The 17,169-nt window shown below is 45.3% G+C and overlaps 1 protein-coding gene across 1 annotated transcript; it reads left to right on the top strand.

The window, feature by feature from the left end:
• Window positions 1–12,106: 12,106 nt before the first annotated feature.
• On the top strand, window positions 12,107–16,756 carry LOC125529333 (putative WD repeat-containing protein C17D11.16). Its single transcript, XM_048693750.2, has 16 exons — window positions 12,107–12,314; window positions 12,391–12,593; window positions 12,712–12,797; window positions 12,908–13,015; window positions 13,346–13,472; window positions 13,568–13,626; window positions 13,732–13,803; window positions 13,897–13,964; window positions 14,053–14,149; window positions 14,245–14,313; window positions 14,797–14,895; window positions 15,243–15,383; window positions 15,474–15,503; window positions 15,591–15,653; window positions 15,741–15,818; window positions 15,933–16,756. Exons 1-16 carry the CDS (start codon window positions 12,196–12,198, stop codon window positions 15,981–15,983), a joined length of 1,470 nt encoding a protein of 489 aa, XP_048549707.2. The 5' UTR covers window positions 12,107–12,195; the 3' UTR covers window positions 15,984–16,756.
• The last annotated feature ends 413 nt before the right edge of the window (window positions 16,757–17,169 follow it).

Genomic DNA, 17,169 nt, shown 5'->3' with positions numbered 1-17,169 from the left:
CAATGTAAAATCTCTTGTATATAACATTGACCGAGACATAACAAAGTGTTAGTCAACTGAGATGTAACAAAACTGTACTGTAATGACAAATAAAAGGGTGCCGACCACCGAACAATCGCCTGAGTTTTATTTTGTTCGATCCATATCCAACATACCGGAGTCTTTTTATTTCTCATCCATTGTTGCCAGTTGATTCGCAGTCAGAGGTTCACCAAATAGCCGGCTCCCACTACTTGTGATCGTTAGTCCGCCCCGCTCTATCCGAGTCGCCATGGTGCCGCCGTTGCCCCCGGCCTTTCCTCTAACCTAAATGGTAAGTGACACATGTCAGGTGCGGGGCACTCTGGCCCTAACTTTTTCGATGGTAATCGGATGACAAATTCCAGTGACACACAATAAGCTTACGTAAAAAATAAACCGAAGCGCGAAAGTTGCCATGCTTGCCAAAGTTGTCGTCCTCGCGTAACTAAACTTGTCATAAAAAACGTTCTGAGTTGCTATGTGCTCATACCTGACGTTTGGCATTTACCAGGGTTTTCCTCTAAACCCCATCGCTTTTCATGCTGGGAATCATCCTCGCACGCCACCTAAACCACTCAGGCCTTCCCCTGGTCTCCGCCTCCGACACAACAACCCGTCGCGTTGTTGTCAGCTCCGTTTCGTTCCTGGTAAGGCCTCTTCGGAGACGCTGTGACCCCTTCTCGGCCCTGGTGCCGCGCTTTGCTAAAACTCAATGGAAATTTATAGGGGGCGCCTAGAACTCAGCTGAATGAGATATAGTTTGGTCTCATTCAGATGATATCACGATGACATCATCATGTATTAATACTGGTATTGTACCTCCGTGATCGATAGCGTGTGCCGCTATCTCGATACGCTGGTTTTCTTTCTAGGTGCGTTGTTTGGGTCGTTAATATGGGCCATTAGTGGGCTGAGCTATGTGTCCAGCCTTGTCCGTGTCTCTCTCTTTTTTTTTTCTGTATGTGTATCTGTATCAATCCATTTGGAAGAAAGAATAGGCCTACAACCATCTATGAATTGGATGAGCATATTAGTATTCCATTGACACACGATTTTCCTATTTTTCTTGTAACTATGTATTAGCCAGTATATTATGCGCCCACTGCATCCAGTTTTTCTTAAAAATATATTTAAAAGGTAAAAAATACATTTCTTTTGTACTGAACGCTTGTTGTAATTCCGGCGTGAGTGTTTTCTCTACATGCAGTGGATACTAACCTGGCGATGGAAAAGAAATTGCTTGCAAGTCTACTTGTGTGTGGGATGTTGTGGATGTGACGTCATGCTAAATCTTCCCTTTCTGTCAATTACTCGGGCTGCACAACGTCGCGACAAAAGGGCTAGCCACAAGCTGACGATTTTCATGCTCGGTCAACAATCACATGAAGATTTACATGTGTGTGTCACTAACAAAGGAGGAAACTTTGAAAAATTATTGCATGTGTGTGTCACTAACAAAAGAGGAAACTTTGAAAAATTACAGCTTCCTCCTGAATCGCAAATTAAAAATAGTTTTGCCTAATATATTGTGTTCATTAAGCCGAGGCATTTATAGTTGATTTTACATTCAAGGCAAAAAAAATTAAAAAAATTATATAGTAAAGAAATTTAAAAGAAACAAATGTACACAAAAATGATATAAGAGAGAAAAGTTAGTTGCATGGGCAATGTTTGTTGGGCGACTATATCAAAACAAATTATTGTGTATGATCAACGAAGATACAACTATAAGCGTTCAACAGTGTGAAACTAGGATCAACTCTATATTCAAAAACATTATGTGTTTTCATGCGAGAAATATCGGAGATGATTTGTGCGTTCTAAGAAATAAAACACAAAAGGGCCAAAAGATAAGTGCTTGCATGCACCCACCGTCAAGGGAAATGATAGAAAACCCGCCTATGTGATGCTAAGATGAAAACCGTCGAGAACCCCCGACAACCCTCCCCCAACTTGGTTGCGGCCCCTTCATACCTCTTGCAGTTGCGCCCGAGTATGATGAGTTGCAGTTGTGCCCGGGTTGTGGCGGTTGAAACTATACAACCTAAAAAAACCGTTGAGTTGAAAAAAGAAGTTGAGGTATGAAACAAAAGAACTACAACTTTATTACGAGTCAATGTTTGACTTACAAATGGGACAATTACCCCATTACAAAAAAGTCAATGGTCCAAAGTCAAATGGGCGACTTGCAAAAATGGAGCGATTACAAATTACAGGCCCTAACTTGCGAGACAAATGGTGTACTTGCAACTAGTCGTAGTTACAAACTACACATAAAAACATATTGTTACAAGTCCGAGGGTCTATTTGCAAGTGGCATAAACAAGAACAACTACCACTACTTGTGAAGTCGATGATGGACTTGCACTTAGGGCAAATAAAAAAAAGTGGCATGAACGATAATTACAAGTCGAGGGTCTACTTGCAAGTGGCATTGCGGGCACCAACAGTTGTTAGTGGATGGTGGACTCTCAACTAGGGCAACTAAAAAAATTAAAAAAAAAGACCAATTGCGAGTCAAGGGTTGCAAGTGGCATGCGGCCCCCACAGTTGTGAGTGGATGGTGGACTTGCAACTAGGGCAATTACAAAAAACTACATATAAAAAACAGACCAATTGTGAGTCGATGGTGGGCTTGTAACTAGAGCAATTACAGACTGCAAAAAAAGGCCGAGTTGCAAGTCGATGGTCGAGTTGTGAGTCGATGGTCGAGTTGTGGGTCGATGGTCTACTTGCAAGTGGCATGCGGGCGCCCACGGTTGTGACTCGATGGTGGACTTGCTACTAGGGCAATTACAAAACTACAAAAACAGACAAGTCGCGAGTCGTTGGTCGAGTTGCAGGTGGCATGCGGACACCCACAGTTGTAAGTCAATGGTGGACTTGCAACTAGGGCAATTATAAACTAAAAAAATGACTTGCAAGTCGACGATCCAGTTGCAAGTATTTTCATCGGTGAAACCAAAGTTACTTGTATTTACAAGGAAGTAATTGTGAGCACCCCCTAGTTGCAAGTCGAGGGTCTACTTGCAAGTGACATGCGGGCCCCCCTGCAGTTGCGATTCGACCTTAGACTTGCAACTAGGGTAACTTCTTTGTAAAAACACCCCCTAGTTGCGAGTCGAGGGTCTGCTTGCAAGTGACATGCGGGCCCCTTGTAGTTGCGATTCGACTTTGGACTTGCAACTGGGGCAATTATAGAAAACATGACACAAAAAACACACCAGTAGCAAAGTCGAGGGTTTGACTTGCAAGTGGCATCAAGTAAAACACTCCCAGTTGTAAAGTGGATGGTTGAGATGCAAAAGAGGCATGTGAGACCCACAATTGCGATTCATGGGTGCACTTGCAACTGGGACAATTACGAAAAAATAACACAACAAAAAACAGACCAAAAGTGGCATCACGGTCCCACAGTTGCGGCTCGACCTTGGACTTGCAACTGGGGCAATTATGGCGAAAAAGAAGACAAAAACCAGAACAGTTCCAAGTCCAGGGTCGAGTTGCAAGTCCATGGTCGAGTTGCAAGTTGCATCAAGTAAACACCCCCGAGTTGCGAGTCGGGTGGTTGAGTTGCAACTGGGGCATACAGGCCCTCACAGTTGCGAGGCCAGGGTCGAGTTGCAACTGGCTTCGAGTAAAACACTAGCCAGTTGCAAGCTGATGGTCGAGTTGCAACTGGGGCATGCGGGCCCACACTTGCAAGTCGATGGTGGACTTGCAACTGGGACAATTATGGCAAAAGAAGACAACAAAAACGGACCAGTTGCAAAGTCTATGGTCGAGTTGCAAGTGGCATTGAGTAAACCCCCCTCCCCCCCAAGTTGCGAGTCGATGGTCGAGTTGCAACTGGGGCATTCGGACCCTCACAATTGCGAGTCGATGGTGGACTCGCAACTGGGGCAATTATGGCAAAGAAAAAAAGACAAAAAATAGACCAGTTGTGATTCCAGGGTCGAGTTGCAAGTGGCATCAAGCAAACACTAGCCAGTTGCGAGTCCAGGGTCGAGTTGCAAGTGGCATCGAGTAAACACCAGCCAGTTGCGAGTCGATGGTGGAGTTGCAACTTGGGCACACGGGCCCTCGCAGTTGCGAGTCGATAGTGGACTTGCAACTGGGGAAATTATGAGACAAAAAATACAACATACCAGTTGCAAGTCCAGGGTCGAGTTGCAAGTGGCTTCGAGTAAAACACCAGCCAGTTGCGTGTTGGTGCCCCAGTTGCAACTGGGGCATGCGGGCCCACAATTGCAAGTATTTTCATCGATGAAACCAAAGTTGCTTGTGTTTACAAAAGGAAGTAATTGTGAACAACAAAGAACAACAAACAACAAAACAACAAACAAACAACAACAACAACAAACAACACAAAAAAAGATCAGGTGGAGGTCAAGGGTCGAGTTGCAAGTGGCATCAAGTAAACACCCCTCCCCCGAGTTGCTAGTCGATGGTCGAGTTACAACTGGGGCATTCGGGCCCTCACAGTTGCGAGTCTATGGTGGACTTGCAACCGAAGCAATTATGGTGAAAAAAGAAGACAAAAAACAGACCAGTTCCAAGTCCAGGGTCGACTTGCAAGTGGCATCGAGTAAACACCAGCTAGTTGCGAGTCGATGGTGGACTTACAACTAGGGTAATTGCAAACTACAAAAAAAAGCCGAGTTGCAAGTGGCATGCGGGCACCCCACAGTTGCGAGCCAATGATGGACTTGCAACTAGGGCAATTACAAACTACAAAAAAAATCCGAGTTGCAAGTCAATGGTCGAGTTGCAAGTGGCATCGAGTAAACAACCCTAGTTGCGAGTCGATGTTCTACTTGCAAGTGGCATGCATGCCCCTACAGTTGTGAGTTGATGGTGGACTTGCAACTAGGGCAATTACAAAAACTAGAGAAAAAACCCGAGTTGCAAGTCGATGGTTGAGTTGCAAGTGTCATGCGGGCACCCCGCAGTTGCGAGCCAATGATGGACTTGCAACTAGGGCAATTAATTGCAAACTACAAAAAAACTGAGTTGCAAGTCGATCGTCGAGTTGCAAGTAACATCGAGTAAAAAACCCTAGTTGCAAGTCGATGTTCGACTTGCAAGTGGCATGCGGGCCACCACAGTTTCGAGTCAATGGTGGACTTGCAACTAGGACAATTGCAAACTACAAAAATCCAAGTTGCAAGTGGCATGCGGGCACCCCACAGTTGCGAGTTGATGGTGGACTTGCAACTAGGGCAATTACAAAAACTACAAAAAAACCGAGTCACAAGTCGATGGTCGAGTGGAAGTGGCATCGAGTAAACAACCCTAGTTGCGAGTCGATGGTCTACTTGCAAGTCGCATGCGGGCACCCACAGTTGCGATTAGATGGGTGGACTTGAAACTAGGGCAATTGCAAACTACAGAAAAAACCCGAGTTGCGAGTCAATGGTCTACTTGCAAGTGGCATGCGGGCACCCACATTTGCGATTCGATGGTGGACTTGCAACTAAGGGGATTGCAAACTACAAAAAAACCCGAGTTGCGAGTCGATGGTCGAGTTGCAAGTGGCATACGGGCACCCACAGTTGCAAGTTGATGGTGGAGTTGCAAGTAGCATCGAGTAAAAACACTCCCAATTGCAAGTCGATGGTTGAGATGCAAAAAGAGGCACGTGGGCCCCACAATTATGAGTCATGGGTGGACTTGCAATTGGGACACAATTACAAAAAATAACACAACAAAAAAATAGACCACGACGCATTTAATGTTGATGCCCTATGCATTGCTATGCCTGAAGATGAAAACGACATCATCATTCACCTGGAGGTGGGCTACAAAACACCCCAATCTTTGTCGAAGACCATCCGTCCATCGCGATCTGTGTGATATCCAAGCTGCATGACATCTCCTACACCCAAGCAAAGCTCAACAACCCCTTCTGAAGCCATGTTCGATGGTTGTACTATTTTCTTTGGGATTTTCTATGTGATATCAGCAAATACAAACAAAAAAGAAAAAAAGGTGAAAATGTGTTAGGAAAGAAGAGGGAAAAAGCAAAACATATTTGCAAAAAAGGAAAAATAACAAAAAAAGGTACAGAAAGATTGAGAAGATGTACCAGAAACTTGCTTGTGATGTTCGTGGGCGTGAGGCAGTGCACAAAATGTGGCCCAATGTATCCATCTTCAATGGTTCTTACGGCCATGTGCTTTAAACTTCAGGCCACTCATCTGGTTGAACCGGTTCCTTGCGGTGCATGGGATGTTCTGCTCATAAAAAAGGAGAAAAAATCAACACAATTAGCAAAAAGAAGAATCCTATCAAAAAGGAAAAGGCATTGAAAAAAACATCCAACAAAAGGAGAATAGATTACCGCATAATCTCCAGACCCGTCGCGAATGAAAATGCCAAAGCTCTGCTCATCATCATTCTGACAGAATGAATGGCAATCTGGACACAACATCCTGCAGAGTATAAACTCACATATAAAAAAATATTCCACAATCAGTTTGCACTAACAAAAACGACAAAAAGAAAAGAAAAATATGACGGATTATTTAGGAATGATAAACAATACTGTAAAAAATGAAGCATAGACTGACAAAACTACACAAATCAAAAAAGTAACACCACATTGTTCTCTTTTTCATTGTTTAAACTACCGCAATCAAAAAATCAAGATGGCTCCTCATTTTGATCTATTAAAAAAAAGCAAACAGGGGATATATGTTTTGGAGAACAAGAAAAACCTAGTGTCTTGGTTGATTCAGTTTACAAAACACCCAAGCCAAGTAAACCAAACAAACCACAGGCCGCAACCATTCAAGAAAAGCCTGTCGAAAATGCATCTCGTCACCACGCACCACTCCCACTCCCACTCCCAGCAGCTGCAGCAACTGAAGAGAAAGGAAAATGCAGAACCAAAACCTAAAAAAATTGTGTTTACACTGGCCATTTGCAGTGAAAAACCAGTGTAAGATAGACTACTACCGAATGAAACTACTCTAGAAATATCGCTGTAAAAACAATAACCTAAGAAATTACATTTACACTGGCCATTCACTACTGCAATCTATAGTAGCCGAGACAAACTTCTACTTGATTACAATGAAAAATCAACTAAAAAAACACTACAGTAGTGTAGACCAAAACAAACTAAATACTTAACTAAGGAAATTCAGACCATAATCAAACAAAAAACAGGAGAAAAAACCAGCAAAATCATGCATCTACATCAAAGAAAAATTACACTAGAAAAGCAACCACATAAAAAATAGGGCATACCAAATTTATCATCTAAACCACAAAAACGACAACTACAAACCATGTGTACTGAAAAAGGGTACTTTGAGAACTACATTCCCCCTGCATCCCCATCAACCTAAAAAAATCACATCTCTAACGAAAACATTACATAAAAAACAGACGTGATCAAATATCAGTACGCGCCCCCTGCATTCCCAATCAAATAATCAAAAAATCCTAGATTCAGGCTTACCACACGGACAAAAATAATGTAGGCGCATAGGTGACATGACACTAAAAAAACTACTTTATACCCTTTGGGAATGCCTGAGTACATACATTCAAAACAAAAAAAAAATCTGTGTTGGAAATCATACACTACACATACATCATCATCCAAGGAAAAACAAAAAACAAGCTACGTCTCTGAAGTAAACTGAACTAAACTCAATCCTACTCTACTCCACGCCCATTTCTCCTATTTGGGTGAACCTCCCAAAAATGCTTGCTACGCAAAAATTCCACATACATAATACAGCCATCCACATCTCTGATTCGAAGCTGCCAGAATCATATAGCGTTTCTGTGGGATCTGACCGAAAAAAGAGCTCTAACCCTAGAACATGAATCTATACAAAACAACAAAAAAGAAAAAGAAAAAAGGACGAACAAGACAGGCAGATCTTACTTCCAAAATGCCGCCGCCGCCGATGTCAAGCAGCAGTAGACGCCGTCGCCGATCTCCCGCAGCGGGCTCTCCCGTGTCTCAGCCGCCACCATTAAAGAGGCTAACAAACAGACTGAAAAAAGAGGGGCGATGAGACAGGACTTCGTATATCCGTCGTACTTGGGCTTGTGCATGGAAAATGTGCTGGGCCGGAATGCAAGTGGCCTTCATCAAACAAACAAGAGAAAACAACGTGCGACAAAAAAAAAAAAAACAGGCCGCGAGCGGGACGGGCCGTGCCTCCCGTGGCTACGGAGCTCTCCACCTGGACAAAGCACGAATTCTTCTAAAAAAAGGACAAAGCACAAATCACTGCGCAGCTCGATCGGACGGGTGAAAAAGTGAATGAGATCAATTAGTTTCTCATTCGAATGAGTTTTAGCAAAGCCGAAATTTATATATGAATGCACGATAGTAAACGCATAAACAAGAATATCTATCGACGAGTGCCAAATGGACAACGTATATCAACGTAGCCACCACTACAATTGTTATCATAGAGCAGGAAGAGCAAAGAAAGAAAATGGAACAATTTACCGAAAAAGGAAAATGGAATAATTTAGAAGCAGTAGCGTGTAGCCTCTGCCAATGAACGTTCGTCGGTCGGTCCAAGCATACGACTCGCATATCCATCCAACCCACAACCGTTCAACCGCGATGACCCATTTCTTTCTTCTTGACTTTCTGGTTCTAGTGTCATGTCATAGGCACATTTCAGCGTCCGGCCAAGCCCACGAAGTGACACAAGGAGAAGTGAAAACTCGACGCCTGATTGCCAGTCTCTTTTGGCCGCTGGTTGATTTTTCTCTCTGTATCGATCCATCAGATGCGTGGTAACTGGAGTAAATCCCGGGGGTGGATTCCACTTCCATCTGTCCAAATCATGTGGGTGGCCGGAGATATGTAGGCTGTGACTAGTCTCAGGCCGATCGAGTCAATTGCCCTGTACACGCGTGAATGCGTAATTGTATCTGAGGTTGGTACAGCACTACTGTACATACATACAGGAACGAAACAATGAATAAAGTGTTAAGAGCAACTCTAATGAGGCGACCCATTTTGTCCGTTTGGATTCCGGACATAAAAGCTGGCCCAACGGGCGACCCAAACGGACGTCCATATCCACCTGCTGTCCGTTTGTCCTCCACCCCGACCTAAATTGAACGCAAAAATGGGCCACGAATGGGTCCGCGGCGGACAAAACGAGCGCTCTCGTCGTCCGCTCTCGTCCGCTGCTGCCCTCTCGTGTCCGCCCCTTGATCAACGTATCAGTGACACAGCACGGGCCGCTTGACCAGAAACTGCAGCGAGATTCGTCATCCTCGCCGGCGAGGTCTCCGTCGTCCCCGTCACGAGCTCCGGTCGCCGTGGAGCTCCTGCACTGCATCGAGCGGCCCGTCTGGCCGCCTCCGCCCGCCGCGCGCCCTGCAGCTCGCCGCGGCCACTCGCCCCGCAGCTCGCCGCGGCTGCTCGCCCCGCTCGCCATGCTAGCCTCGCAGCTCCCCGCGCGCGTCGCCGCTCGCCGCGCCACCTCGTCCGCGCCCGCTGCGCGCCTGCTCGCCCAGCTCGCCGTTGAGGCCACCGGCGCAGGCTGCCGCGGTGCTCGCTGTCGCGCTTGAAGGCCGGGGCTGGGGCTGCTGCGGCGGTCGAGCACGGACGTCGGCCATGGCGGAGCAATTCCTCTGCGCCAGATCCGGTGAGGAAGAAGAAGGGAGGAGGAGGGAGGCGAGCCCGCGCCCTGGGGCCGGCGGCGGCGCTGGGCCGGGGCACTGCCCGTCGTCCGGCTCGCTTGGTGGTGCTGCTGCTGTGCGCTTGGCTGCCCGCTTTGGGTCTTTTCTGCGTTGGATGCATGGCGTGTCCGTCCCAAGTCCGCTAGGCGGACAGATGACCTATATGAAAGAAAAACGGACAAAATCCGTATTCGTTTGGGTCTCAGCGTTGGAGTTGCTCTAACTGTAGGAATAATACGCATGCTGCCACTACGGGGACATGAGCCAGTGGAGGCAGCAGTCACCACTTGGTGCTGGAGTTGGATCCCCGGCGGCAGTTTCCCCATGATCTCGACGGCAACCATGCACTGCACGAGGAAGAAATTGTTGAGAAATAGTAGTCCGTCCGGTGGGCAATCGCTCTCCGTCGGCGTCGGGTGCCGTCCCCGGAAGCAGCATCCTTCTTTCCACTCGCCCGTGGTGCGCCGCCACGTTGCCCGCGCATACATGCATGCATGGAGCCTGGAGGCGGGGCCGCCTGCGCGCGCCAGCCACAGGCCACACTGCGCCGCTGAGGATCTTTCGGAGCACGCGATTGGCACGGCTGTTCCTGTTCGGTTCCGGCGTGTCCTACGTATTCGATCCTATCTTTCTTTCTTTTCCTTTTTCTGTTTTTTTAGAAACACTCGATCCTATCTTGGCATGGCATGGCATGGCAGTGCACTCACCAAACCACACTTCAGGCCGAGAAGAACAACTCTAGGAAAAGGACCAACAAAAGAGGGGAGCAACAGGTTGGCGGGAGCGAAAGTGCCTTTCTGCTCCCGAGCTCATTTGAGCTCGGTGAACAGTAAAATCGAAAAAAAATAAAAATAAAATAAAAAAATTCCAAATTTTTTTGGGGAGAAACATTGACAAAAGTTCTAAGTGCTTGCAAAAATTCATCATGAAATCACATTCCTGTAAAGCGTGGCAAAAAAAAAAAACAAATTCAGTGCTCCAAAATGCTTTTGAAAGTAGCTTTTTCAGAATACTGATTTTGTTTTTTTGCCACGCCTTCTAGAAATGTGATTTCATGGCGAATTTTTGCAAGCACTTAGAACTTTTGTCAATGTTTCTCCCAAAAAAAATTTAGATTTTTTAAATTTTTTTGATTTAGTTTTGATTTTACTGTTCACCCAAGCTCATTTGAGCTCGGGTGCAGAAACTCCGCGTCCTGGCGGGAGCTCCTTCTGAAGCCTGTCAACGATTACTTAGGGTGGGCTGAGAGCAGCAGCCGTCACGCGTGCATGCTCCTTTCGATTTTATTTTATTTTTTGCAAACATTTTCAGCTTTTTAAATGTTTTTTTCAAAAAATTGACTTTCTGGTTTTTCACTGGTCTTCCTTAGCTTTTGAATAATTTTTCTTTTTGATTTTTTTGCACCATGTCTTTTTCTACTTTCGTGAGAGGCACGGCCATGCCTCCCCAAAACCAAAAAAAATGTGTTTTCGTTTTTTCCGCCATAGACATGATTTTGCTGAGAGCCGTGCCTCTTGAAAACGAAAAAATATGTTTTTTTTTCTTTCATGAGAGTTACAGTTTTGCTTTCATGAGAGGCACGGTCATGCTTTCACGAGAGGTCGTGCCTCTCAGAAAAAAACATGTTTTCTGTTTTTTTACAAAAGAAAAAAATGAGACTATCCCAAGGGCTAACCCTCGTTGGCATTTCTTTATAGGAGAAATTCCATGAGCACCGCGCGTCCGTGCCGGGACTCGAACTCGGGTGGACTGGCAGCAACCTCAGCTGCCCAGCCAACGGGTCGACGCCCCGTCCTCACAAGAAGCATGATTTTGCTTTCACGGAAGGCATGGTTGTGTGCCTCTCGGAAACAAAAAAAATGCATTTTATGTTTTTTTTCCTTCCGCAAGAGGCATAATTTTGCTTCCGCAAGAGGCACGGTTGTGCTTTCACGAGAGGTACGACCATGCCTCTTTCGGAAAGAGAAAAAAAAAACGTGCTCCCTGTTCAGTTTTTCCGTCTATTTTTTTCATGAAAAGAAAATCTTCAAAACCTGTCAACATGTGATCTAGTTTTAAAGATCTCGATGTGAAAAATCCAATAATGAAAACGGTTCAAGATTTGGCCACACGATTTAAGAGATAAAATGTTTTGAATAAATGGTTACGAAAAAAAGAAAAACTCCCATGTCGCGACAAGTGATGCGCATGTAGTGTGTCACGTGTGGCAACCTGAAAAGATGGGAGCGATCTTTGAAAGAAGTACTCGTTAATTAGTGATTTCGACAAAAGAGAGACAAGAACAAAACGAGGCCCATCCAGGTGGGCTGGGTCACACGGCATAGCACGCCGCCCCGCTCGGCCCAGTCCAATAAAAGCCCAGCTGCCGCCTCCGAGCCGACTAGAAACAAAACCCTTGTTTTTTCCCAGACGAAAAAAAAGAAACAAACCCGTGTCCCTCACCTCTGTCCCCATCCCACTCCACCGCCGCTTGCTCGCGCCACCAAGCCCGGCGCGCCGGAGATGATCTCGTCCATGTCCTGGGTGCCCAGGGGCGCCGCCAGGAGCGCCCCAATCCATGCGGACCCGCCCACGCAGGAGGAGATCGACGAGGCCATGAGGAGCATCGCCCTCGCCACAGAGTCAGCCTCGCCTCGCCTCCCCTGCTCTGTTTCGCCCCTGTCGCGGCGACCTCATGACCGTGCATTCTGCTCACAGGGACGACGGCAGTGACGCCGAAGCCGACGCTGACGATGGCGAGATGGAGGTCGACGGCGCTGATGAGGAGGAGAATGAGGATGTCGCCCAGGCCAAGGTCGCCGCCGAGGCGCTCGGGAAGACCGGCTCGGGAGGCGCCGTCGGCGGTGTCTCCCATGGGCTTGAGGAGCTCCACATGGAGGACTACGACGACGAGGATGACGGTAGGTGCTCCCGTTGCCGGTTGCCCTGCCCCCTTGGCTGCCAATTCGATCATGTCTTGTCTTGTGTGTGGCACTGTGGCTGATGCTTGAACTGCAACCTGTACGTATTTTGCGTCAGAGCCTGAGCTTCTCAGTGCCGGCGGGAGGGGGGATTTGTACTATGAGAACAACGAAGAGGACCCTCATCTCATCAGGAACAGCGATGTGAGTATGATTTCTCTTGCCGTTCCGGAGATGTATTGCTCTTTTTTGTTCTTGGTGGTGGCATCAGCATTACATTGTAGGTGAATGAGCCACCTTCTCTGCTTTATTAGGATGATGATGGTGATGAAGACGACGAGGAGATTGAAGACATGGCTATCAAACCTACTGATATGCTGATTGTTTGTGCACACAACGAGGATGAGTTTAACTCTCTTCAGGCAAGTGTCAAGTTATCAACTCTTTTTCTCTGCATTTGCTAAAAATGTAGCTGTCGTTCTTTTTCTCTGATTCTGGAAGTCTTCTAGTAACAAGAAGGCAAAGCGGAAACATTTATGTGGAGCATTATTCTTGTTGGACTGAATAGATTTGTATTCTCAAATTTAGTTGATGTCAGCAGAGTATTGTTTACTGTGCATACAGAATGTGCTTATTTCACATTTTAACCCTGCATTTCCCTCTCTGTGCTGGACATTACTAGCTCATATAGTATGTATGCCCGGTTATATGCATGTAAGATGTGACATGTAAAACTTTATTATCTATGACAGGTTAGTATAGTGGAAGAATTGGAGGACGGGGATCTTAATATGTATGTTCATCATGAGGTCCCTCTCTCAGATTTTCCACTCTGCACGGCTTGGATGGATTTTAACTTTAAGGATGCCAAGAAAGAAGGTAAAATTGGTGTCACTTGAGTTTTAAGAAGCAAAGAGTGCTGCTTTGTTTCTGTTAAACAAATAAATGAAGGCTTATTCTATTCCTCACTACAGGGAATTTCATTGCTGTTGGAACCATGGATCCTGCAATTGAAATATGGAACTTGGATATTGTAATGTTCTCAGAGACATACGACACTATTACTTCATACGACCATGAGTTGTTTTTCTTCAAAGAAATTTATGTTTTGTTGTTGGGCTTTGATGTTATTACACAGGTTGATGAGGTCAAACCACATATTGTGCTAGGAGGACTTTCAAAAAACAGAGAAAAGGTTAAGGGGGAGAAGGTATGCTACTAATATTTCATTGTTGCGCGGGTGAGCGTTCATTTTTTTCCTTGAAATCCTAGCTACATTATTCATTTGGCATGTCACGTGCAGGGAAAAATATACAAGGAGGGTAGCCACAAAAGTTCTGTGCTCGGACTTGCATGGAATGCAGTGGTGAGGTGCGTTTACGTTACAACTTGAGTGGTTGCCTCCCTTGTTGTCTGTTCACTTATTGGACCCCTGCTGATGACTCCTTATGAACTTCAGGAACGCTCTAGCTAGTGCAAGTGCAGACAAAACTATTAAAGTTTGGGATTTATATACCAGTAAATGTGATCGCACACTGCAACATCATGATGACAAGGCAATGATTGCATTCTTCTTATTGACTTCTGTATATATCAGTCCGAAAGGTTATGGTGGCATATTAAGTTAATTTTCCCTTCCCCCAACATTTAGGTTCAATCAGTTGCCTGGAGGTCACCTGAAGTTCTTCTCAGTGGATCTTTTGATAGATCAGTTGCCATGGTAATGGATTGTAAGCCATTATGTGAATTTTTATTCCTTGAATTTCTGCTGCTGCTCATGATGTATTGGCCAGATTCTAAGCATCATGTTGATTTCTAGCATGTCAGCAATTACTAATCTCATCTGTGTTGTGTAATTGAGCCATGGACACCACACAGTAATGTATGAGTAACCAATAACCAAATATGAACATACTGATTATATAACATATTTCTTATTACCTTCTGATTTTGGTTCCTGGGATTTGTCTTGACAGCCTCGTTAGTCTCTTCTCTTGCACGGTGAAGATGACATGTTAATTTGCATTCTTGTACGCGTCAAAAAAATTGGCATTCTTGTTTTCTGCTGTGTTACTGCAGATATTTTGAAATGCAGTTCAGTGTTAACTTTACATTCTTGTTGAAGAGTCTGTTACTTATCAATTATTATTTTTGTATATTTTGTACTTCCATCTACTGAACTTACACTCTTAACATTTTACAGACTGACATGAGAGGTGATGGACGAAGTTGTCATAAATGGTCCGTAGAAGCAGATGTCGAAAGCTTAGCTTGTGATCCACACAATGAACACACGTTTGTGGTAAGTGATTTCATTGTTCTTTACACATGCTGAAACCCGCTTATTGGAAATTTCTGACTTCTGCTAAACTTGAAGTGAAGTTTCCATTAGGAAACAGTATGATTGAAATCCAGATTAATAGAGTCCATGCTTTTTGTTATGAGAAGCAACATGTTTTGAGTAGGATGCAGGACTAATGGACTATAGACTCGACGATTCTATAAGCGAGTTCAAACCATTTCCATCTCTTAACTGTATGTCACAAAATTTCCGGTTCCATGCAGCTATTCGCCAAGTCGTAATCGCAGAATGAATTTGTGATTCTGATTCACTCAATATAATAGTAATGTGGCAACTGGGTCTTGCAGGTTAGTCTTGAAAATGGGACGGTTCAAGCATTTGATACGCGGACAGCTTCATCGCATTCAAATTGCGGCCAGCCCATGTTTACTCTGCACGCACACGACAAGGCTGTTTCTTCAATATCCTTTACCCCATCTACCCCCAATGTATGTTACAACTTTTATACCAGGTGTGGTAAAAAAAAAGACGCAGCCACATAAACCGAATTACTGATGATGTGCTGTTTCCTCTTGCAGCTCCTTGCGACAGGTTCAACTGATAACACGGTGCGAACTTTGCATTACGAAGAAGCCAATAACACTTCCGACACTGAATCCAACCGGTTGCTAACACATACATATCTCTGAACGCAGGTGGAGCTCTGGGATCTGTCGAACAACCAGCCGTCATGCGTCGCTTCGCTGAATCCAAACCTTGTATGCACACTCAAGTGAAACCCTTCTTTATATTTAGAAGGGATTACTCTGATTACTATGTTGCTCACCCAACTTTCTAATCTCCAGGGGGCTATATTTTCGGTATCGTTTTCGAACGACAGCCCCTTCCTGCTAGCATGCGGAGGATCGAAAGGCAAACTGAAGGTAAGCACAATGCTGCCCATATCCTCTGTCTGTCTGTCGAAGGTTTGTCGCTCATGTCCATGTATGACTCTTCCCATTCACACAATCACTGTACTCTCTTTCCATATTTGGCAGGTCTGGAACACACTGTTGGAACCAGCGGTGGCTAATAGATTCGGCAAGTAGACATATGCTGCGAAATGGATTACAGTTTTCTCCAGAGACTCCTTCCAGAGAGGCACAGAGACTAATGCCCACCACGGTTGTAGTATGGGTAGTGACAAAATGGATCTGTAGTGATCTGTAGTGCAGGTCTGGAACTCACACTCAAGTAGTATTTTAGACCCCGTGTTGGCTGGTTGGACCTCGACATACAGAGTACAACACATAGCGTTGCCAATCCACACGTTTATCTGCTGGAGAGAAAAAAAAACATGAAAATGCAAGGAGGAGAAAGAAAGCAGACATGCATTATCAGCACTGGAAAACATTCTGTTGGTTAGAAAACTGGACTCCACTTGTAATATATCATCCTCCTGTGGTTCGTACAGTTGCGTGCGGCAACGTGGCCATGCATGCACGCGATGCCCTTTTGCTCTGTAAACTAATCCGATCTCTTCACTTTGGGAAATGATCCAGTCTCTTTTCGGGGTGCTCCCTTTCTCTACTGCACTGCACGGCTGCGTACGTGGAGTTCTCCTTTTCCGTGTCACGTCGGCGTCGTGCGGTTTGTGGGTGTTCCAGAAAACAATAATATCCTGTGAGTTTCAGCTCGGAAAAGAAAGGGGGTTTTGAATGAAGAAGGAAAGGGTATAGTGTGCAGTACAGACTGTGTGGTCTCTCTTCGCGGGCAACGGGCGATGGATGGCTGCACGGGTGCACGCACGCACGCACGCTGACGCCTGTCCGAATCAGCAGCGGAAAAGCGGCCCCGGCAGCATCTCCAAGTGGCTTGGTTCCCATCACTTGTGATAATCCATGTATCTAAAAGATTTTATATTAGTTTACAGTGGGAGTATCACGTACCTCCATCTCAATAATATGTGTGATTTAAACCAAGACCGCGGCACTTATTTTAAATCGGAGAGAGTACTAGTGTTTAACTTGACCCATTGTGGCTTGTGTGCCTTTTGCGTGTTTGCCTGTGCGCCAATGTGCCATTGATAATTCCCAAGGAAAGCTGCGTGTGCATATGCTGATGTGCAGGTAGGCGCTCGTCTTTTGCCGCTATTATGATGCCTGCACATTCAGCATTGCGTGTGATCTTATTTTTATCATTAACATAACATTTGAAATGGGAAAGAGAGAAAAGCCTCTGGATCAACACCTGCGCCATTTGTTCATGTCTTTCCTTTACTCCTTGCTGGCAGGA

Source organism: Triticum urartu, chromosome 3A (genome assembly GCF_056163025.1).
Source record: "Triticum urartu cultivar PI428250 chromosome 3A, HENAU_Tu73, whole genome shotgun sequence".
In the NCBI taxonomy this organism is placed as follows: Eukaryota; Viridiplantae; Streptophyta; class Magnoliopsida; order Poales; family Poaceae; genus Triticum; species Triticum urartu.
The sequence above is the reverse complement of the archived record's forward strand: the minus strand, read 5'-3'. Positions and strand labels throughout refer to the sequence as shown.